The following is a 25,019-nucleotide window of genomic DNA, read 5'->3' as shown; positions in this document are numbered from 1 at the left end:
TCAATTTAATGATGCTGTGAAGAACGTAATTTAGGTGTGATACTAATTTTCTCATTTTAATCTCCCTTCTCTTCTTGTTGAACTACTAGTCTAGTACACTGGAAATGTTATTTTATTTTCAATGTTCACATTACTTTGTAGATGCATCAAATATAAGGAGCCAAACATGATAAGAAATTTAATGATTGGAAATTTATCTTTAATCACCATGCACAATTTACTATTATAGATTAAGTTATGCTGTTTGTCTTTTTGCCACATCCAATCGGGAGATGAAGACAGACGCTTTCCGTTTAGACTTTACTTCTCAGAAACCCACCCACTGGGCATGGATTCCTCTAGATAATAGACCATTACTCATCCAAACTCCACGCTAAAATCTTCATCATCTAAACCCTCTACCATCCTTCTTCTGGTGTGCAGTTTCACTTTTGGTTGTCTCTGAATGTATTGGTTGGTTTATTTGTTTGTTTGTTGTGTTAATTTCTATTATTGTTGGAGGTTTCTTTAAATTGATCATCGTATGAACTTTTCAATGGAAGTTTGTATCCATGATTAGTTTTCAAAATCACTACTGTCTGAGCTATTTAGCAGTGTCGTTTAGCAAATCCTCGATAGTTTGTCCAATGTCTGAGATATTTGATGTTTAGCGGTGTCGTTAAGCAAATCCTCATAAGTAAGCCCCTTTCTGGCCCGTCGCCCCTGTGCTGCCCTCTGCTTACAACTTTGACATCCTGAACAGATGACACCGGTGAATGTGACGGCATCTTCGGCGTTCCAACCCGCCGGGGACTCTTTCCTGGCAGCGAATTAAGCTTTGAGGAGGAATCCCGTGCCGGGCCACTGGGAATTCCTCCCGTCTAAGATGAAAGGCAGATAATGTCTAAGGAGAGTCGCTCATGATCATGGTTTGTGATGTCTAATGAGAGCCATGGATCGACAGATAGATGGATGAAGATAGAAAGAAGAAGATAGAGTGGAGGAGAAAGAGGCAGGGAAGGAGAGAAAGGGGAGAGAAGGGGATGGGGATGAGGTGAGAGAGAGAGAGAGAACACCAACAAGAAATGACAGTATTTTTTAACACATGAATTAGAAGCATATAGAAGAGGAAGGGTGTCATAAGATGAGCAAGGATGTTAAGAATGGGGCAAGGGACAATTCTGTGGTGGGGAGAGCAGGGGGGGGGGGGTGTTGTAGGTTCAAAAAGTGAGAGTTCGGGTGGCTATGATGAGCAGAGAGTAATAGCACCCCTGTGAACTTGCAAGCTGGAGGGAGACAAATGACAGCAGAAATACTACCAGTGTGGTGGGAGTGATATGCTAAAAGAGAAAGTCTTGATGATATAACATATTGTCCAAGGACTATAGGAAGATAAAGTTAAGAAAGCTTTATAGAATGGAATGATTTTCAATTGGGTAGTAAAATATGATTTAGGTATTACCTCATCATAGTTCATTTATAACGTCTGAGTTGGAAAGCACTCTTAATTGAAACACGTAATGGAGACAAACAAATAAAGCAACCATTAAGAGAGAGAATGGATGGGATATTTTGGATTTAATGAGTGTGATAAGTGATAGGAGAGGTTGAGCCATCTTGGTTTGGCATGGTACCTACCCCACCCCGCCCTCTCCTACTTCCTGAGAAGGCATTCCAACTTGACATGATGGCTGCATTATGTCAACAAAGCTGCAAGGCTTGTCAGACCAGACCATTGCCCCATCCCAACCAGGCCAGGTATAAGTTATAACTCACTCATGCAAGGGACAGGCTTCCGTGATTCGTGAAACCATTCAATTGATTTTTACATCCTACCCATATATTGATTTCTGTTGATGTTATTAGAAAAGATATTTGAAACATTTGTTTTCTCTCTTTCTTTCTCCTAATAAAATCTATAAGTTTTCATGAAGTATGGAAAGAGAATGGTACGAAGGTACACGAAAATGGAAAGAAAAACAAAACTCAAGAACATGTGTGAAGGGGTTTCCCTTGTCTATTTCTCTATCAGATTTCACATTTAAAAAAAAAATTAATAGTGGACCAGCATATTTATACAAAACATCACAATACATTTTGGGACGTTGAAATACAGTATGATGGGATATATAAGTTACCCAAAATAAGTGAGCACTTCAGTGTTAAAATGTTAAACATACATCACAATTTTGAACTGCTGGCATGCTGAAACAATCGTTATAATTTAGTTTTTATGCCTCCGTTACGAAGTAGCCGGAGGCATTATGTTTTCGGGTTGTCCGTCCGTCCGTCCGTCCGTACGTCCGTACGTCCGTACGTCCGTCCGTCCGTCCGTACGTCCCGTTCTCGTGATCGCGTTATCTGAAGAACCGATTGATGGATTCCTGCCAAACTTTGGTCATGTATGTTACTTGCAGAGCCGATGAACTGATTAGATTTTGGGGTCACGAGGTCAAAGGTCAAAGGTCACAGGGCTCATTATGTATGCAAAAACAGCTCGTGATCGCGTTATCTGAAGAACCGATTGATGGATTCCTGCCAAACTTTGGTCTTGTATGTATCTTGCAGAGCCGATGAACTGATTAGATTTTGGGGTCACAAGGTCAAAGGTCACAGGTCACAGGGCTCATTAGGTATGCAAAAAGAGCTCGTGATCGCATTATCTCAAGAACCGATCGATGGATTCCTGCCAAACTTTGGTCATGTATGTATCTTGCACAGCCGATGAACTGAATAGATTTTGGGGTCACGAGGTCAAAGGTCAAAGGTCACAGGGCTCATTATGTATGCAAAAATAGCTTGTGATCGCATTCTCATTAGAACAGATTGATGGATTCCTGCCAAATTTTGATCATGTATGTATCTTGCAGAGCCAATGAACTGAGTAGATTCATGGTCATGAGGTCAAAGGTCATGGGCTCATTATGTATCCAAAAATAACTTGTGAACGCATTCTCATTAGAAATGACAGATGGATTACTATTTAACTCAGGACATCTTGCAGAGCCAATGAACTGAGTAGATTTTAGGGTCATCAGGTCAAAGATCAAAGGGTCATATATGTATATGAGAAATTGCTTGTAATCACGATATTCTGAGAACCTCTTAATGGATTACAATTGAACTTGAATTTGAAAAATTTCTTCTGTTTTGGTTTGTACAATTGCTCTATGACGGAGGCATCATTTTCGACTGCGCGCAGTCGAAGTTCCATCTAGTTTCTTTAATTTTTTGATGACTTGTTGATTACTATTTTGTTGTTTACATTTTGACTATGCTTTCATCATTGCTGTTATCATGGTTGCCAAATGGTCGGCACCCAATTTATTTCTGTAATACCAGTGGTCCAGGAAGCCTTATTCCTTCATCCATCATGCTGTGATTATCCTATGAACCCCAACACCCCTACCTTGCCCCACCCACCCCACCCTGGTGGTTTGCTGATTACCTCCCACCCCACCCCCAAGGGAATAGGGTCAATCCTCTTCATATGACACAGGAAGCTATAAGGGTGAATTGAAGGTCAGATATATCACATCATAGTGTCATCAAAACTTATTAAGCATGTCATCATACCCCTGTGTCTTTTCTTTTTCTGTCTGTCTGTCTGTCTCCACACGTTTCCTTTTCTTGTTCTCCATCTGTATTGTTTCTTATTCTGGATACTTGTTTATTTATATCTGTATCTCTTATCTGTTCATTTGTCGTCATCTTCTATTTAATTTCTGTCTTGACATGGCCTTTTTCATTCTTATTTTGAACTCTTTCAGTTTCTCCACTCTGCCCTCCCCCCCCCCCTCGTCACCCCCTCTCTCTCTCTCTCTCTCTCTCTCTCTCTTTATCTCTTTCTTTCTTTTTCTGTTCCTCCCTGCCCAATGCCCACTGTATCTCTCTCGCTATCTCTATCTCTGTCTCCCTTACCACCCAATCACCCCACTATCCCCTTTGTTTTCCCTCTCTCTGGTGCACGCATTTATCTTGGCATAGAATCAGCTAGCTCACTTCTACTATAGATATAAAGTTACAGAGCTCATCCAATGAGATAGGTATTGTAGATAACCATCGTCAAATAGGGTATAGTGCCCCCTTGAGTCAGACGGTGAGGCAGGGTAATTGGAACTTGGCAAGATCCCAAACCAGCCAGGCAGAGTAGGGATAAGAGAGTTGCTGATTTAATGTTTGCTGGTATTATTTCTGGCTTGGATGCTGGCTTGGATGCGGCTGCTAGAGTTAGGAAGAAGAGCTGGCATCCATTGAAGCGCTTTGACTCTGCTGGTGTAGAAGTCTCAATCAGCTGTGTTTTGAATGGAACTGATGTTCTTGAATCCATCCAGGTCATAAAGACAAAGCAAATTACTTGTGGGGGCAATTCTGTGTAACCCAAAATAACATTTTAACAACAGGTTCAAGCCTTCCAAAATTCAAGTAAATTAATTTAGATCAATTTTAGGGTAATCATAAAAAAACTATTCAAGTGCCATTTGAATTACTGGTCACTTTGGTGTAAAATATGTGTATAGTGAGATTTGGCACATGTCGTAAAGGACTTAGTTCAGCCCACAATGAAAAGTCATTCAATGTGACTGTTGACCAAGGGTTTATTTTAGTTTTAACATAATAATAATATGGTTATTTATATAGTGCCGGTATCCGTCAAGCTCTGACGCTCATTGTCCTTTGCACATATTACCCTAGCCGTAGCCGAGCTGCCAAAGTAACTAGCAAACTACAAATTTTTGTTTTGTTTTATTGATAGGAAATGTCTGAAAATTACTTTCTTTCCAGTGCAAAATGGTGTTTTTATCTGGACTTTTAACTCTGCAACTACCCTAGCCCTTTTATTTGCTATTTTCAGATATTTCTTTGAAAACCTGCAGGAGTGTGTTCATCGTATGTATCCCTCACTTTAAAGTTGTTTTTTCCTTCCCAATGATGTATATCTCCTTCCATCTGTCCCGATTCAATCAATACAATATGAGATTCGGCAATTTAAATATTCAGTATCAATTTACAAATGACCTTGCTGCTATTTTTGATCTTCCAAGGTGTGAAAGATTCATTTCATCCAATCTTTTAACACAAAATTTACTGCGATAAGATGGAACTTGGGTGTCATGTTCCCAATTTGCTAGAGTACTATATTATGTGTACTTGTCTGTGGTCAAGTTTAGACTTGGTAAATTTGCAGTTGCTCAATGTTGTGAACAGGGTTACAAAGAAATGTTATATGTAGCAATTTGTATCTATCTGGTTAATATGAATCCTTGTATGAAAATTACAATGTTTCAGTCATAGAGAAATTCAAATTTCAACCAACAACAAAAATATTCTACTATCCTTCAACTTGAAAATATCATGGTCGTCAAAGCTTTGTAAATATTGAGAAAATAATCAGTATGTAGATTATATCTCATCGATATATGCTGGTATTTTGTATGACTTATATATGTTGCGGTTTATGCACTGCAACATATAAAGGAGACACACTATTTCACCCAAATTGATGAAATTGGCACAGACAAGTTTCAATTTCCTATACATTGCAGGAAATGTTTCAATATGATATTTTAGGAGTGATACGCAGTGCTGATAAAGATGTTACTGTAGATCTCAAAAATATATTTTGTACCTCTTTTGCTCCAGCCAGCTCTCAGCTTGGTATATTTTACTCTCTTCCATCAAGGGTACTTTTGGTTTAGAATATACACTCTTTAGAACTTTGGAGCTTAGATCAATGATTAACTCCTGTTAATGGGAAATCTTACATCAATATTCATCTAGTTATAAACCATAGCGAAGGCATGACACCTTTATAGGCCCAATAAGTGTGGTCTAAAAGCTTTTGGGTTTTCCAAGCCACGGATCGGTGTCGCAAGTTCTATTAAGTGAGCTTATTTTGCTGTATGTTATGCCTTTCGTTTATAACCAAGACTTCTTTATTTTAACACTGCATCTTTCTCAGCTTTGTTGACTCAAAACGGCCCCGGTGATGGATGATAATGAACAAATGTTTTAGCCATATATCATGTGATGAATTTATAACCTTCTCCTCTCCCCGTTCGACTATTCCTCATCAATTTCTCCCACTCATTTTACCTACTTCCAATTGCCCCTTGTGCATCATGAATCATTAACCCAATGTAGAGAAGAACATGAAGAACCGTTTCTCTTCCGTCCCATCTCGGTAACTTAATCACTAACTTAAGATTACCACATCCACTACCAGATGTGGGACACAACAACAATAACGGCTTACTTGTTTTGGCGAAAATCTTCTAGAGGTGCTCATTTTGTAGAGGGCTGTAAATTAAAGTGGCAAATGAAAGGAGATTGGCACTGCCCTGGGAGCGTATGGTAGAGATTTTTAATCAGCCCAGCCTGCAAAAGGACCTGTAATTTAGGCTCTAATTAAACCATCTCATGTGAATGGCGCGTGCTAGTTCCCTCTTGATCAAAGCCATTACGTCAGATTTTTATCCTTATATAATATCTTGTTAACTGTGCTATGCTGTTAACAGAATGTTCATGTTGTTTCAGTGTTATGATAGAATTGAGTGCCTGGATTCCCAGGTGTGTATAAAATGAAACTCAACATGTGCTGATACATCTCATATTATTGATTTTAGAATTGTAAACTGTGGAAAGAGGTGAGAATAGAGTTTATGTTTTATCAGTTTAGTTGTTATATGTGAGATGACCATGTTAGCAGTGGTAGGATGAAGAATGATAGAATACATTGGAAGGGGGTGGGAGAAAGAGTAAGGGTTACTTTTGATAAGAAGGCAAAATTAAGGTTGAGATTTAGGTGAAAAAGGAAAAGAATATTCCAGACAACAAAGGAAGGTGCATTTTGAGAAGAATCACAGAGGAAAAAGGCAGAAGGCGGCTATGGAGGAGAGACAAGCATGGGAGGTAGGGAGGGAGGAAAATTTGAGGGTAAATCATGCTTTGTCGTCAATTGAGCATGTCTGAAAAGGTGGACCCCGGCCGGTTTGTGAATGAAGCCATTTTAGATTTTGTCTGGGCTAGATTGGGATACAATGACTCACTGCATATAATTAATGCTTGACACCAAATTCACTGACAGAAGCTAGAGCGTCAAGCCCGATAATGTGTCATGGAAATTTGGAGAAGGGTTTTTTAAAGACCTCCCTTTGAGGTATTTTTCACAATATCTGTTCCATCATTCTTGTTTCATTTTTTAACACCCTTAATATGTTGTTTGTGAAAACTTCAAGACCATTGAATTGATCCATACATGTTGCAAACTGAAAACTGAAAACACATAAATATATTTTCTTTTTATATTTTGTTGAAGTGTAATTGATGTAAAATCTGCCAAACACTTTGTGTCCTGCAAGACTATATAAATTTAAAAGAGGGAGCATGTGTATTTTTATGTACTTTTTGTTTGAAAATCAGGTTATTTTTTACTCTGAAGTTTCAACAATCATAGAATAAAAAGAAGAGCTGTACAGGAAGAATCCACAATAAGTGCATAACAATCAAGAGGATTTCAATTGCAAATTGTTTTTCTTTTCCTTGGGCATGTTAATAGCAAACCATTTGAGCAAGCCACTGGCTTTCATCTTACTTTCATTCATGTCCCATCATATGGAGTAAGTGATTAAATTGACTTGAGCTCTATTCATTCCTTCTCATCCCCATCCCGCTGCCCTGGGGAATTTTTTTTCTACTTCTCCACTACCCTGTTTTTTAAATGGGTGTCGCACGTATCATTGATCTTTTCTGTAGAGTATGGCAGGCAGGCAGGCAGGCAGGCAAGCAGGCCAGGTAGGCAATGGTCCAGGGTGTCTGCCAGACTCGAGCTGAGTCATCCATGACTGAGTGATGGTTTATGTTCCTCTGATTAATGTTCATTCATCTTTTTACCTTCCCTGCTCCCCCCCCCCCCTGTTCCCTCTCCTTCCATTCATACCCATTGATCGATTGCTATGGTGATATTTCTTTGATTGAGTGGAGATGTTAAGAGTATTATTAAGAAACCTGTGAAGCTGGGTAAGCTCTTACTCTGTCACAACTGTGCATTTGTTTGATGGAGTAAGACTTCATGCGTCACCTAGTTCAGATTGCATCCCGCCAGTCCTGACCCCCCTCCCCTTCCCCCATCAATCCAGTCATGCCCCGATGCAATTTCCAAGTTTGTTGAGCATACATAATCCAATTGATTATTCAGCGCACGAAACGTTCCACACAAATGTAAACCAAGGATTATGCATGCTGAACGTGCGTGTGCGTGCGTGCGGATCTGTGTGCCGGTCGGTCATCATCGTCACCGTCGTTCGGTTCCAGCGTGTGAAGCTGGAGAGCGTACTCAATCAGAGATGTGATTTTGTTAATTTGGGGATTGGTATCCTTTCCCAGGCCCACCCGACCTGCCCTGCCACCCTGCACCCAATCTAGAAAAGATATACCTGCACTGACTGAGCTGCAGAGATAAAAGACATGTGATAATTAATCTGCCAAAGGGCTAGTAGAACCTGCCTCTGGTTTCACCTGGTAGCGTTCTCTAGAAACTATCAACTCCTGTCCCATTCACAGGATGGCCGTATGTCCTTGCCCTTTATATATCATGAGCTGAGACTGAGAGCGGGAAGGGCAGTAGATCAAAAGGATGCCCTTCTGGCTCTCAGAAAATAATATGTGCACTTCAGTCAAGTAGAGTAAAGGAAACAAATCTATAGGAGGTTGAGTATAAACTAAGCTGCATTACAGTTTTCTGAGTAGGAGGCTTCTAGTACCAGTTATGAGAAACAGTCAGATTTTGTGATGAAATAAAATAAACATTTGTTCTCTTTCTTTTAGACACTCTGTCTCTATGGCTCAGTTCGTTTGCTTTTCAGAATTCAAATGATTTGGAGAAAAAAAGTGGAGTTGCGATGGTGCAGTCGTAGATCAGTAGTCTTGTAACCAGGGAGGTCCTGGGTTCAAAACCAATTTGATAAGCTAGTGCCCTTTGGTAAGGCAGTACTCCTTATTACCAAGTCCTTCAGAGAGGACTAAAAGCCACCAACTCCCTGGTCGCTTACATACAAGCTTTCACATGCTTTCTTAGCAGTAGGGTATAGAATTGTGAAATTCCATAAATCCAGATGGGCTCCAAGTTGTGTCACATTAGTACCCATTTTTACATTCACACATCTTGTTGACCATTTAGATCCATCCAAAACAAGTCTTATAGCTATGTTGATTTACTACAAATAATGTTTAGAAACTGTTTGGACATTGTCATATCTTACATTAGTGCATGGCAGAAATGTTATTCCTGCAAAAAAATCAGACCGTTCTACCCTTAATTGGTAATTCTGGATATGGGAAAATATGGCTCTTCAAGTTTGTTCTACCCTTCTGACCTTTATAAACTTAGCCTTACCTTTTAACATTACCGGTACATTAAATGTATCCTTCATTCTAGACCAATATGACACAGCCAATTCCATTATGAAGGATTAGATTTGGTGTTAGAGAGATTTTGAGATTCACACATTCTCATTCTCATTCATCTGAATGATCTTGAACTTTCTATGGCTCATTGAGTAGAAGGGTGGGGTGAAAATGAGGCTTTTATAGGTGGGTGATGATGCGTGTGGAACATCCATATTGCATTTATACTAGAGCTGGTGATGAGGTAGTGTCTAGAAGACTATGTTTCTCCTACTCTATATCATGTAGCATTGATGTTACATGTAGATTTGAGAAGCAGATGGGAGCCTTATCATTCCTAACAATGAATCTTTGTCCATCATGATTGAGGGACATATGTAGATGTATTTAAATGTGAGGAGTATTATTTAAAGGGGGAACTCTGATTCGTAAAGTAAATTAGTGAGAAATATATATGGGAGTATAGAGCAATATAGCCCAGTTTAATTCTTTTTTCCTGACAAAACTTTCTTCCTGATATGTTCTTGAGCTTTTGCTTTGAATTATCCTGTACTGCTTCTGATAAAACTGATGGTTTCATTCTGTAGAATCCACTTTAGAAATGGGAAAAAATAAAAGATTACCCTTTGATTTAATCTCACTTTTCCACAAAGCTATTGTAGAAAAAGAAAAAAAAGGGTCGCATGAAACTTGTGTGGGTACTTTCTGAAGAAAGGACTTCAGTTAAGACCCATGTCTCCACAAATGAGGAATCAATTTTAAAATTACTTTAGAAGATAAATAGTGAGAATTACAATCCATACCGAATCTGATATTCTCTATACCCATCTCAATTTACTTCCTCTATACCATTATATCCATGTGCGTGCATGCATAATTGAAGCATTGCAGATGTACTTTTGTTCTTGCACTTTAAGAGAGGAATAGACCATATAAACCATAATACAGTACACTGTGAAGCCAGACATAATCTCACCAAGTAGAAGCGTTGTGCTGTTGCCTAGATACGGTACACAATGAGGATGTTCTCACGTCCTTACCAGATGTACTTTAGCAGGCGCACACGTGGGTGGGAGCATATCAATAATACATCATCGCTCTACAAATAACATTTGCTTGATGAAACCATGATCATAGCTAATCAAAAATATCCTCTTCCTTCTTTTGTTGATAAAGAAAGACAATGAAATCATATGTATTGTCCAGCTAACTTAACTTGAAACCACTCTAAAACATTACCTTGAAAATAGATTTGTACAACAAGCTTGATTCTTAGCTACATGTGTTATTTGTGAGAGAATGATTAGGTGAAAAACTTGTACCTTTCAGAAAATCACTAAAAATGCCAATCATACTGCAGTCAGTTATGGTCATATATGGTACTTAAAAAAACAAAATAGGTAGCAATATTTTTAAGAGTAAGCAACAAATTATTCTCTAGTCATCTTTGAAATTTAAGTGCAAGCTTATTATTTTATATTTACTAACAGTACTAGATTCCTGCAATGCTCCCTTTGAACAATTAGACAGAGGAAAAAATCTCAGGATTAATCCAATTATATATCTGCATGTTTAAATCGTATTTCTTAACCCCACTTAATTTGCAGCGTTTCCTGTTTCTTCATTTAAAGTGTCTTGTCTCTTCCCCCTGTGTTGCTTATTTATCTCCTTTGCAGATTGCCAAGAGCATGTAATGATGATGAGATTCACAGTGAAACCCTTTTTTCTATCCCTCCATTCAGGGGATATTAACCAGTGAAAACGTGAATGAAATGTTGAGTAAAGATAGGCTCACATCAAGACTCTCCCTGAAGTATTTTCAGAGAAATTTGTTTTCACATTACTAATGGATAAGGCTATATATCGTCTCTAGAGAGCAAAAAGGAATAGACAAAAAAAAATGTTACACTTCCCTGAATATGTTGACTATAGTGGTAATGAATTTTATGTCAGCAATGTAACAGTGATGTGATTCTGTGTATCAATGCCCTTATATGGCTCTTGACAGGCAATTTATATTTTCTAATTGACATCGTAGTGAAGTGCATGTCTTTTTTTTTGTTTGTAAAGTTTTATATGAATATTCATGTATAATTATGTCGATTAGTTTATGCGTCATTCAAGATTAGGTCCGTTTATCCATGATGAAGTTCAATCCACTGAATACCAAATCATACGTAAGGGTGGAGTCTGTGCAAAATATGTGTTCTACCAAAATCACATCTCATCCAATGAGTTATAAAGAGGAGCTTCTTAGATCTTTAGAGAGTTTTTGAGTGTCCTGTGCGACTGGGACAGCTAGCTAGTAGCACCTGCTGGTTCATACTCACTGACTGACTTACAGTGGTCTGAATAAAAGGCACAGCTAATGGACTGGAAATCCAGTCAGGGGAATTGATTTGCAGGTAACCACATGTAATGAAGACTTGCTCATATAAAGTACGTATTACTCATGCTGGACAGGTATACCTGACATGAGCATTCGGGATGCCTTTTGGGATAAAGGCTCCCTGTCTCCTTGGATCATCTTTTTGCAGAATCCTCGCCTTACTAGAATTTTTTGAAGAATAACTTTGTAATGCAGTTTTTGTTGTTGTGTGTTTGTTTATTACCTTGTTTTATATTTTTGTTTTGTTTTGTTTTGTTTTTGTTTGGAGTCCCGGCAATATATACATAGTAGCAATATACATTATACTTCAGAATGTTAACCGACTTCTAAGAAAGCAAATTTATAAGCAACACATGAGAGGGGGGGGGCAGCTTTTAGTCCTAATATAACATTTTTATTTTTTAAATTTTATTTTAGGGCATGGGTTTTAACTAAGTTTCAACTTCTAACTGTTCTACCACTGAGCCTTTAATAAAAAATATATGAACACATTTTCTCTTTTCTATATTTTTTTTTGGGGAGGGGGAACGGCAGTCCCTGGCGTATTCACCCAGTATACGATGGGGGCTATAAATCATGATGGAGACATTTGTGATTATTTCTTGGTTAATATTTGAAGAGGAGCACCTCACTGTCGCATACATTTTTAAAAAGATTGTCTGGTTGGGCAGGGCAGTTAATTGGCATGGTAATCAACGTTTCTCTTCTAAGCGTTGTTTGTGCAAATATGCATTAATCATGAAACCAAAAGTTGTCACGAAAACCTGACTCAGCTTTTTTTATACCATACAGTACTTATTCCCGTATTATTTGGGATCATTCACATGAGAAAGTTGAAAGGTTTGTCTATACCTATAGGGAAAATATTAGCAGTCTCTTAAGTTTTTCTTTTTTGTTTGTTTATCTATTCATTTTGTGTTTTTTCTTTGAGTGTTTGTCTCCTCCAATGAAAATATTTAGATGAAATAGATTTCAACATTACAATGATATGTAAAGTGTTACCAAAAAAAGAGGAAAGGTTGATTTATAATAAAAATTTAGAAAAAAATGTGGAAACACAAACAAGGGACTGAGATGATACAAGAATAGAATAATCTAGATGGATGTTTTTAGAAGATGGAAATCAATAATTGATATAGAAGAACACACACTCGAATCCTTCTTCACTATTGTCATAGCTCTCTAAGAATCCAGAATGTCTAATATGTTTCTCTAAATGTATTTGTAGTTCCTGGCTTTTGCAGAATAGGAAATTTCAGTGATGGATATGTTTGAATGGATTGAAAATATGTGCATTATGTTTTGAAGAGGCTGCATGTGATACTTGGTGGTGCAGGAAAGTAGCCCGTCATAAAAGTCTGGCGCTCTTAGCCTCTCTGTCGTCACAATGCAGTGTTTGTACAGTACCCAGGTGCACATGAAGGCAGTCAGCTCATAATACCCGGTTGGGAAAACAGCTGAAAATCTAGCAGACTGACTACCCTTCATACCTCATCACCGGGCCCTGCTAACTGTCATATCTTGAATAGTCGACTTCATGAGCTCCTTATACCGACCGACCGTCAGGGCCATTTTGAAAGGGTTTTGTGGCGATGTTGAAGGGGAGAAGAATCCAAGGGAACTGCACTCTTGCCTTTAGGGAAAGAAACAGTGAAAATGATAGGAGAAGATGCTGTAGGAGATGAGTAGTTAAGAGATAAAAAAATGAGAGACAGGGTATGCCAGATATGAATATTTAGGCAGTTAGACATGTTGAAGTGTCAAAACTTGAGAAAAAAAGAATTAAAAAAAAGTAGTAAAATTATAAATGTTTCGATTGAAACGTGATAGACAAGAAGAAACGGGTCTGTGTAAAGAATGTACTGTATTTGCATTATTTTTTGTTATTGATCAGAAACAATAAAATGTCTTCGAAAAAAGTGATTCAAATTTGAAGAACCATTGACCAAAGGATTTCAAATTTGTGCTGTATTTGCACAATTTTTGAAAGTTTTTCTTTCATTAGATCACGCTATCCCAATGTGTATTGGTCTGGCAAGCTATGGCCTCCACTAAACATTAATGCTAGGACATCTTAAACCTACATCTTAGATAAATGAGTATGCATACATTGGATTATTCATTCATTTCAAAAGCCCATACTGTAGAGCTCTTCTGGAAAAAGACGTCATCCAACCTTGGTTTCAAAGAAAATTGATTGCACAAAGTAAGCATGGAGGGAGGGATAATTCATCTCCATCATGAGCAAACAAGAAGATGTATTCCAATGTCTTCTTCTGAGTTGGTAATGTTTGTCTGGAGCGAAGGCTTTCATGTTTCTGTTGCCGTAGATACGTACTTTGAGCAAGCCTGTGATGCATGAGATTGGTTTCTAAGATTCCATGTCATCCAGGCTCACATCATCGTGCCTGCCAGATGGCTGGAAAGTTAAAGGCAAAACAACAGGATCACTCAAGAATATAGTTTTGATACAATAGTATTTTAAAGACATCTAGGACAATAACTTGTCATGAATAGCAAATTTGTTTTTGTGGGGGGGGGGGGGGGGGGGTCCGGGGGATAGGGAATAAGAATTTGTTGCAAACTTCATTCATTATTAAACTCCCTTCCTGTATATTCCATCAGTTTCGATATCTTGTTTGCTATTTTATATTCATTCCAATCTTCTCTTTTGTCCAATTGGTCACAAAGTGTCTGTCACTTTCCATGTCCTTTCACTTATTTATAATCATGTAACGTTGATTCTTATGATACCACTCTTTTCCCTAAAAAATGACTACTTTATTCTTCAACCAACCCCCAAATTGCAAATAAGCCCTTATGTAGGCGGTGTAAAGGGTTATGCCTGTCTCCTAAATGACATAATTCAAAGCTGAAAACAGGATATCTTATCCGAGTCCAGCAGGTACATAACTATTGTGTATGTACATTCTAAGTAGATCTGGGTTATAGGTTGCAGTAAGGTATCTCTTAAAGCATAAATCTTTGTGAAATAGAAACACACTGAGGGATTGGTTAACACAATTTGGTACCTATCATCCTTATATATCAATATTTCATGGAAGGGCTAGCTAACGGGTAATAAACCCGACTTCCCTTGACTGGTAATGGTGCAATGGGATGTTCCCTTTCTTGGAATCATGCTTCCGTCTCACAGGAGAAATGAAATTTAGAATGCTTATTGTCAGACTGTGGGGGTTTCCTTACAATTTTCACTAGATGTATTTTTCATTTTATTAACCTGTACGGTATATAAAATTCCTAAAGAAATGGAAGAATGGAGAGAGGAAGAGGAAAGGAGCAGAGCTTGCAGCGCTTCTCTCCAAACAGGGTGTAGCAGATGATTTACTTTTATCGTTTCTGTCTGGAGAAGGGTCTTGAATGTTGTCGTCTCACATTCTGTTTACCCTGGCAATCAAGGCTGAATGATGGCTCTCTCTGTCTTCCTCTCCCTGCCTGCCAACCTCTTACTCGGGCTCTTCCGTTCTCATCCATCTTGCGTCAAGAGTCAACTCCGCTATGTTTATTACCACATCAAATCGTGAATGCTTGTCACGAACTGGCGCGCCTCTGAGCATTCAAGTACGTCCTTGGTGCTCTGCTCCTCTCACGCGCTCCCTCCGTCTTCCTCTTTCGTTCTTGGCGTACCTGCAGTGATACGCATGGGTTGCAAACATGAAATTGATTTAGTGGGACTGTCTCGCTGCATTCCTGAGATTTGATTGGTGGAAGGTTTGAGGCAATCAATCATTTGACGAAAGAAAAAAAAATCTGTTGTACAAGAACTTTAAAAACTATTGATTGACATTATATACATGTTTTTTTCATTCTCCACCTCTCTCTCTCACTTTTTCACTATCACTCTCTTTCTCTCATTGTATTTTTCTAAATTTTTGATATATCAAGATCGTAAAAGCCGAAGAAAGATTGAAAATATGCTTTGCATTTCTAATTTGAATGGGATACAGTTATACTGTAGGTAGGTTTTTGACTTTCTTACAATCAATTGTAGTTGTGACCTATTAACAAATAATACATGACAATGAATTTTACTCTTCCGTCTTTCATCTATCATATACAGTATGTCCATGTTTGTGGGGGGGGGGGAGGGGTACTCTTGCCATAATTTGTTGAATTCAGAGTGTGTGTGGAGCTATTAAATGAGAAAGAAAACGCAGACAATGAACTAGAGAAACATCGTTCCAATAATTGACTTCAGATGACTGAACATGTCTCGTTTATCAAAGGCTCATTCATGTTTCATTTGTGCTAATGGTCGTATTAGTGCCGCTACTCTGCCTGCATCCCTCCATCTTAGCTTACCCAGTCACCATTTCAACTCCCAGGTGGAAAATCAGCTCATTATTCTCCCATCATCAATGTGCACTCAAATCGTGTCATCAGCATTGAAAATGTGGTCTGAATTTGAATCGAGCATTGCATTCATCAATAAAGATTCAGACTTTGAATTCAAACTTCATGAAAGTTCTCTTATGTTTTTTTTCCTGTAAGTACTGAGAAAGTTGAGATGTATTTTGTATTTTATCTCAACCTCATATGCAAAAAACCTCTCTTTTAAAAAAAAGGGATCGAAAGGATCAACCCACAAACTCATAGTTTACAGCTTATATGATTTCAACAATTTTGGCATTTTGTATTCCATATGTCAAGGGTAGGCAAAAGCAGCCTTGCCTCATGTACCTCCTCATGTAAATTTCTATTCAATATGCATCTTCTCGTTTCAGGTATCTGTTGGAAGTGAGAGCAACCACGCCCGTTCCCTGTCGTTAACACCGGTACCACAGGATGAGAACAGTAACGATGGTCTGCTCATCGTTGACGAAGCCTCACCCAGTCAGTCCATAGAGGGCGATGGTAAGTAAAGCACTCCTTATAATAGGGCTAAATAAAAGATGTTGTATTGCCCTTTAGGAGCTAAACATGGGTCGGTCGGTCAGAATTTTAAAAAAATACTTTTTAAACTATTTTTCCCCCCTCTTTGGGCTGATATTTTTCAGATATGGCTTTTTTTTTTTATTCATTAAACATTTTTTCTTCTAAAAAAAAGGTTTTGAAGAAAAAAACTCAAGATTTTTAGGTCGGTCGTAAATGGCAATACAACATCTTCTTTTTAGGCCTAACGTATGGTTTAAACACGATGCTGTGAACAGCCTATAAAAGCATTGCTGCGACTGATAAAAAAAAATTGCATAAATATGCGAAAGCATCCTATCAATGAAAAGGAGTTAAGATTTAATTCATCTAATTTTCCTGTCATACAAGTTGTTATACTGATGACTTTGAAAACAATAAGAGTAAAAATGGATTTCATTTAAAGTCGCAACGAAAGGTTCTTTGAAATTAAAAAGACTGGTGAAACAAAGGATCCAATTTATTGCCTTCATATCGGCAGTAATTGATATACAATGGCAAGCTTACAGGAGGAGCCTTCTTGTTAATTGTAGGAAAATCGAATTTTATCCTCTGCTTGACAGAAGACAAATGATAATAGTATTTAAGTGTAGGTCATGAAAAGCCTGAGGGTACGTAGAAGCTAGTACTTGATCATTCTGGATATTGTTTAGGAAGCATTTATAGTGTAGCCAAGGTTACAGTCTTTGCGATCATGAAAATTGTGTACTTCATGTAGAATGTAACACTGGTTACACAGCTTTGTGTTATCTTTTGTCAATAGCTTTTTCATGAATAAGGGTGGAAGATGTTTGAATGAATGCGTGTATTGCCGAATGCAGCATGAATTCATGTATCAGAAGTAGCAAAACTTGTTAATGAATGAATTAAATACCGGTAGGTACTCTGTCTACCAGTTTTACAAATGAACTACCTAATGGCCCAGAGAATGCGTGGGTGAATACTGAGAAATTAGGAAAACATTTATCAAAAATTCCGGTATTATTTCATAATGGATAAATTTATTAATTGAATGTCTACCAGTTATACAAATGAACTACTTAATGACTCAGAGAATGTGTGGGTGAATACTGAGAAATTAGGAAAACATTTACCAAAAATGTGGGTATTATTTTATAGTGGATAGAGTTATTAATTGAATGGATCCGGGTTGAGTGGAAAACGTCTGAAAAAGAGTATGATTGTAATGAAGGGAAGAGATGGGTGTGTTGGCTTAATGTTTGTAGCTTTGGACATCCAGTCAAGATAATAATCAGGGATGGTATTCTGAAAATTGTTTCATGATTAATTTTAGTAAAGGAAACTTCTTTTACCAAATTCATATTAAAACTGATATCGGTGGGTATAGATGTCTTCTGTGCTAGCAGCCACCTATGCACAGTCAACCAATGATCTGTATAGTTTGGATTTGATATAACATTAATGAAGAGTTATTGTCATTAGAGTAAAAATAGTCATGTTCAGTATACTAACCAGGTAATCTTGAGTAGATGTGAACCTCTTTACCATGTAGATGCTTTTAACTCTGTCATTTTATCAAAATCTAGCAAACTCTATCACCAAGTGCGATGATAATGACCTTCTCAAGTATTACTGCAGGAATTCTTCCTGTGTTGATATATTAAAAGTAACATTTTTATGGGGAAAATTCAGGTGGATAAAATGTGTGTTTAATTTTCAGCAATAGAGAATTTGTTCAGCTAATTTTGACAAGGCATGTAATAATAGATAATTTTATTTGGAAGTAAATTGAATTATGCTAGAAATATTTGAAAATAAAGATTTCAATATGAAATAAATCTTTAAAGTTATTGTGCTGTTTTTGGAATATCTATGAATAAGCTGAATGCTTCTTTTTTTCAAAACAGTAATTAGATAACATAATAAATATGAAAAGTATAGATTTATAAACATTATCAAGCTGTTGGATTTTGGTATAACAAGCTTTTCCCAAAGACTTCATCCAGACTTAGCTCAGGCTTAGTATTCATGAGTTAATAGCAAGATAGTAAAGATGTGTGCATGTGTGTCTGATGTCAGAATGGAATTATTTAATGTTAAATTTATATATATTAAGTTCATGAAAGTATTTAATATTTTTGCATCCGAGTTGGATTGTAAAGATTTTTGAGGTTACCGGTAGATGTCTTTCGGTAGCCAGAAATCATTCTTGCTTCACAGCTTGGATTGTACAAGCAATCAGATAAAAACAAGAAAAGGATGTCAGCGTCATCAGTAGGGTGTAATCATCACAACGGTAGAGTTTAATGATATTTGATAGCCAACACCTCTATGTTATGACTACCATGGAGAGAGGGGGGGGAGAAAAGATGCCAAGTCGCGCTGAGAAAAAAATGATGCAGAAATGATGAGGATTTCTGGCCCACACAAATGGAGGAGTGCATCCAGGGTAGTGAGCTTGGTGTGCAGTCCTCTTCATCCAAACATCCCTTAAATCATAATGGGAAATATTTCTGCCTCCTTTTTCCTATCTATTCTTTTCCCTTTTTTTGGCGGGAGCTGAGCTATGCGGTTGCAGGCGGCCAGGGTCTGTGGAGTTCACGTCGTTGGAATGCCCCACATTCTCCAATGATCTACCAGCTTTTCATGGGGTGATACCAGCTTGAAAGAAAGGCTCGGGAGGAGAGAGAGACACAGATAGAGAGAGATGAGAGGATATGCTCTCCTTTAGAAAGGTTATGAAATGATAGAAAATAAGTGCAAAGAAGGCAGAGAGATGGAGGAAAAGAGAGTGAATTAAAAAATGCAAAAAAATCTGTGACTATGATATAGATATTAAATGAGAAAGAAGAATAGTTATGAAATGAAAGAATCATACAAATGTAGGTGTATACTGTTTTTAATGAATGCTACAAAACAGTACTGAAAATTTTAGTATCCACTAATATTTGGAAGCATGTGACATTGAGAGAAAGAGAGAGTTAACTCTCAAAATGTATAGTGTTCGTCATGGAGCCATAAAGATATGATTAAAAGGACAGAAAATGCAATCCTTAATGTGGTGTATGAAACATCTTTCTACCGGATGCTGCCATTCATCACTGGAATGATATTGGAACCATTAGCAGTGACATATTTATTACTCAGATATTTAATAGCAATGCAATATGAAAATAGGATGTGAATTAATCTAGTAATGGAAGTATCTTATATTGACAGTTCTCCTGAAAAGAACGATTGCATCTCTTCTTCTTAGAAGTCGGTGCGCTTCCTTGGAAAATAAGACTAGCTGAACGTCATTTCACGTGACCTACATCCTGCCCAGTTCATTCTGTGGTTTTAGTTTTTTCAGACCCGTGCCCCCGCTCGTTTCTTAGAACCATCATATCCTCTCAATGGAGGTGAAAATCGCCCGAGATGGCCAGTGCCCTCTACAGAATAGCATTTTATCACTGCCTTGGTTAGTAAGAGCAATAAGATCAAATTGGACTTTCAGGGAATTTGTTTTTTTCGTCCTTGAAGGATAGTGAAGTTGTTGCTTATCCTCGTAAATTGTACCTTTTCTGAGTTTTCCGCAAGAACCCGCTATTATTGATTTGCCTTTGCGAAGGTTGATTTCGTACTTCTTTCTACTTCATTTTTTATGGCAGTAGATCCAACCTCCTTTGTCCCCCCCCCCCCCCCCCCCCCCCTCCCCTGCCTCGGTTATTTATCTTTCTCTCTTTCTCTTACCATATTTTCTCTCTTTTGTCTCTTCTGTCTTATGTCTCTCCCCCCCTCTCCCCCTTTCTCTTCCCCTCTCTCTCCCTCTCCCTTTCTCCCTCCCTCTTATCGTCTCTCCCTCTCCCTCTCTATTCCCCTCCCTCCCTCTCTCCCCCTCTCCCTCTCCCTTCCTCCCTTCCTCGTATCGTCTCTACCTCCCTCCCTCTCTCCCTCTCCCTCTCCCTCCCTCTCTCCCTCTCCCTCCCTCTCTCCCTCTCCCTCCCTCTCTCCCTCCCTCTCCCTCCCTCTCTCCCTCCCTCCCTCTCCCACTTCCTCTCCCTCTCCCACTTCCTCTCCCCCTTCCTCTTCCCCTCTCTTCCTCCCTCTCTCCCTCTCCCTCCCTCTCCCACTTCCTCTCCCCCTTCCTCTTCCCCTCTCTTCCTCCCTCTCTCCCTCTCCCTCCCTCTCCCACTTCCTCTCCCTCTTCCTCTTCCCCTCTCTTCCTCCCTCTCTCCCTCTCCCTCCCTCTCCCTCCCCCTCCCTCCTTTTCTCTCTTTATCATTCTATGTGTATCTCTTTCCTTTACACCTCTGGTTTCGCGGATGATGAAGATTCTCTTATGTCATTCATAACACTTGAGAGTTTCTGTGAATTCAGGCTCCTCAATCTGCATCTTCCTAATCTATGTCATTCATCAGTACTAATGTGTGTCTTAATATGTTTTCTTGAAGGATGGCTATGCGAGGCAACTCTTTATCGTAGTAACGAGGCGCTCAAGAGCTCTGACTCAGCATCAGCGCATTCATATTTGTTTTCCAATGAGATTATATTTTTATTGGAATTACATGTTTTTACTACTGGATGAATTGAGGTATGGTCAATTTTCATTGATAGCAGTGGGGAAAAGTATGACGTATCTAACATATTTGTTTTTGTATGCCAAACGACACTAACATTAGTTGCTAATTTTCTCATTTGAAAATAGAACAGGTTTATTTCACATTTCATCTTACAGCGGGTGGACAACTATTGTAAAACTAGAAACTTTGGTGTGCATTTGTTGTTTGCCAATTTGCAAGTGGTTCTGATTCATGAAATTTCCATGCTACAAGATTATTGAATTACAGAAATAGCTGTCTTTTACAATATGTGTAATTTTCATGTCACAAAAGGTTGTAGGTTTTACAGGACATCACTTCTTTGGTCTGTGCAAAATAAACACATTCAATGTGTGCTACTTGATTCAGATATTGGGAGAGTATTCCACTTCTCTCAGCTGTACCCTTGTATACCAGATGAGCATGCCTGTTATGGCCAGTCACCCGGGGAAGATGGAGAGGTGATAAATCATTGTCATAAGAAAGATAAAAACCTATTTATAGTATACAGATATTAACTGGTAGAGTGTATAATATAACATATTTTAGGACCGCCTCAGGGGTAGGGGTGGAGGGAGGATTACATTTTTTTTTTTTTTTTCTTGGCGCCGCCTAACTTTCTGTGTCAAATGCGCGATGAAGACAATACAAACAATCAGTACGGGCTAGTGAGCGCAGTGCGCGCAGGGTTGCTTGAATACGGTATGACGCAAAAATTTACTCATTAGACCAAGTGGTCAATATAACATTGAAAAATGATTGGGGGTGAATATGCTACTTACATTCCTCGCTCATGTGATGAGCTGTGGACCAATCACACCTTTGTACATATATCTGCAAGAGCTACCGGTATCTAATTTTGAATAACACAAGTTCAGAAAGTAAACATTCTTTTCTTCAGCAAACATACCCTTCCTCGTACAGTATTCAGGTTGTAAAGTCAAAGGGTTTCCCTTCTTGAATAGAACAAGAACTCCATATCTTACCTAGATAGCAGAGTGTGTGTATCACGTACTAGTAAATGATGCATACTGGGTATATTTTTAGGAAAATGAAAGTTGTAATGATAAGACAAGGGCTAGCTGTATCACATAGTGGGGTATCAGTCATGTCTTTCTATTTATAATAGGATAGGTTATTAAGGGTGAAGAATTTGACATCTTTCTCACAATCATTGGATTTCTGTACGTTATCAATTGATACAGAATATTTCAGATTATGTAGTGCATATGAGCAAATAAATATAAATCATACATTTTGAGCATATTTTTATTTGCATTTCATAGGAGAGGCAAGTAACTGGATATTTTTTTTCATAATGTATATATGTAAATATGCATGAAAATATCTCATTAACAACAGTTACCTGAATGCAGATGTTTAATTTTTCCAGACATTGGAAATTTTTGCTGTATCATGTATTATTTGATTTCACCGATCTATTTTTAATATATCACACTTTGATGGGACAACACAAACTGAAATGTCCATGCTCATCATTGTATTATCTGATGTCACAGATTGATGGGAAAAGGAAATTAAAACAGAAATGTCAAATCAATGTAATTTCTTGTTATTACTTTGTATGACGTATTCATGTGACTGATGCTGTTGTCCCTACCTCTTTATGAGCTGCAAGGACAGTTGCTTTGCATAATAGAAGCAAGGACAGCTACACCATGGCACCGGGATACATGTACATATAGATATATGTAGCAATAGGGGCAGTATGAATGTGTAATATAAATGTTGATAGTATTAATGTTGTCACCAAGGATAATATGTTATAGCATTTGGCTCTTGTCTATTAGGGCTACAGACATGGTTGTTGCTGATAGTTTTTCATTACGAACTCATTGGGATAGGCTTTTCACACTGGTAAAAATTTTGCTTAGCCGCTTACTATAGGTGGGGCTAAAGGGGGGTCTTAGCCCTACCTATAGTTCGGGGTTAAGCCTATTCAACTTTTTGTTCAGACACAAATTTACCAAAGTGGGCTAGCCCCACCTATAGTACGGGTTAGTTGGCCCTGCAAAAGAGCAGGGCTAACTCTGCATTTCCGGTGCCAAGCAAATGAATGAAAAACAGAAATGGAAAAAAAGTCTGGTACTACGCAATGGGGCGTGTCCGGAGTTGGCCAGAGGTGAAGCAAGAAACCCACTGTCCACTCATACACAACGTATCCATGAATATGCATTTCCCAAAAAGCACTACCGGTGCGTAAGGTCATGTTTATAATCGTACAAGTTAGTCCGGGGTTTAGGATATTATGGGGCTAAGCAAAACAAGTGTGAAAATAGTATTAGTCAACATATTTATCTTATTATCAGTCCATCAAATGCTACTACCATTCATAATCCTAATGAAAGAGAGTACAGTACAAAGATGAAAGCACCTCATAATTAATAAGGCTGTAAATTGTCCTTGTTGCATAATATTTGTATTTCAAGCACTAATACAAGGTTAATACTGTAGGCCTACTTCCCTGCATCTATTGTAGTATTGAAGACAAAATTAATTGCATATTTGTTGTAAGTACTAGTGAGATATGATGGCTTGCCTGGAGGCAAAATAGTGGGAAATATGAAGAACTATCCTTTTTTCGTTCCATTCATTCAATCTTGAAGCAGAGTTTACGAGGAATCTTGTTACTACAATAAAAAGACAACCAGTATGATGTTATTCTGTATGTTACAGATGCGTATTTATTCTCTGTGTTGAGAATAGATACATACAAGTATTACTGCTTATATTTCCAATAGTTAAACTGATGTTGCAGTTGGGTTTTTGACAAAAATGTCTTCTTTTTTTTTTTTTACTGTAGAGTGCACACATTCTTACCGTTGGGGGAAAAAAATCTCCTTTTTCCTTGGTCACGAAAAGACCAAGGAACTCCTTGTTGATGTTGATTAGAATACTATCCCATGAACTAATTGTGTTTGAGATCTGAATTTATGTAATGAAATACCATGATTATTTTCAACCATATTTGTTTCTTCCAGATACATCACCAGCTGGCAAATCTCGAGCTGGGGTGGGTCGTGGCATGCGGACCAAGCAATCCCCGGGTGCAGTGAAGAAGACCAGTCAGAGGATTGGTAGACCCAGGAAAGGGATAGCCGCTGCAGCAATGGCTGGAGCTAGAGCAGGGGCTGTAGCCGGGACTGCTGCTGCTTATGCTGCCTATGGCTTCAATCTTGTGGGTAAGTCAAAAGTTTCTGGACTCCTCTGTCCCTGACCCAGCATATGCTTCTAAAGGCAATAATTGCTCCAGGCATTATTTTCAGTGAAAAATATAAGTTAGAGTTTGGGTTGCAATTAGGATTTAAGTTGGGTGTAAGGTTGGGGTTAGCGTTAGGTGTAACGTTTGAGCTTGGGTTAAAGTTCAAACTTAGATTTGTGTAGGAAATTGATCATAGATCAATTGCTGCAAGAGTATTGCAGTAAATCTCTTCTGGTACTTAAGTATAGTTTACTTTAAGTCCATCTCTTTCATTTTTGTTTTCTGTCAGTATTTGCTATTATTTTTAAGAAGTTGATATAGTTTGGCTAAAGAGGCATTCCTGTGTAGATAGATAATTCACTTTATGAGAAGTTTCTGCTTTGGATTGTTCTTTTTCAAGCATTGTGTTTTCTGATGAGTTAGAGAGTGATCAGAAAAATGCATGAATGGTTTGATCTTTGAGAGATTTGTGATGAAAGTGAACTTGTGGCAGCATAATAGATGAAAAATGAGTGATGTTCTAAAATGGAATGTGAAATGACAAGTTCAT

The 25,019-nt window shown here is 38.2% G+C and overlaps 1 protein-coding gene across 1 annotated transcript in view; it reads left to right on the top strand.

The window, feature by feature from the left end:
• LOC590972 (chromatin-remodeling ATPase INO80) overlaps positions 1-25,019 on the top strand; it is a 105,883-nt gene that overhangs the window by 48,869 nt on the left and 31,995 nt on the right. The window contains exons 29-30 of the mRNA XM_030999185.1: positions 16,519-16,648; positions 24,249-24,449. Of these exons, the coding sequence (XP_030855045.1) occupies positions 16,519-16,648; positions 24,249-24,449 (331 nt within the window). The remainder of the gene's footprint in view (positions 1-16,518; positions 16,649-24,248; positions 24,450-25,019) is intronic.

Source organism: Strongylocentrotus purpuratus, unplaced genomic scaffold, assembly GCF_000002235.5.
Source record: "Strongylocentrotus purpuratus isolate Spur 01 unplaced genomic scaffold, Spur_5.0 spur5_scaffold_5, whole genome shotgun sequence".
Lineage (NCBI taxonomy): Eukaryota > Metazoa > Echinodermata > Echinoidea > Camarodonta > Strongylocentrotidae > Strongylocentrotus > Strongylocentrotus purpuratus.
This window is presented reverse-complemented; position numbering and strand designations above follow the sequence as displayed.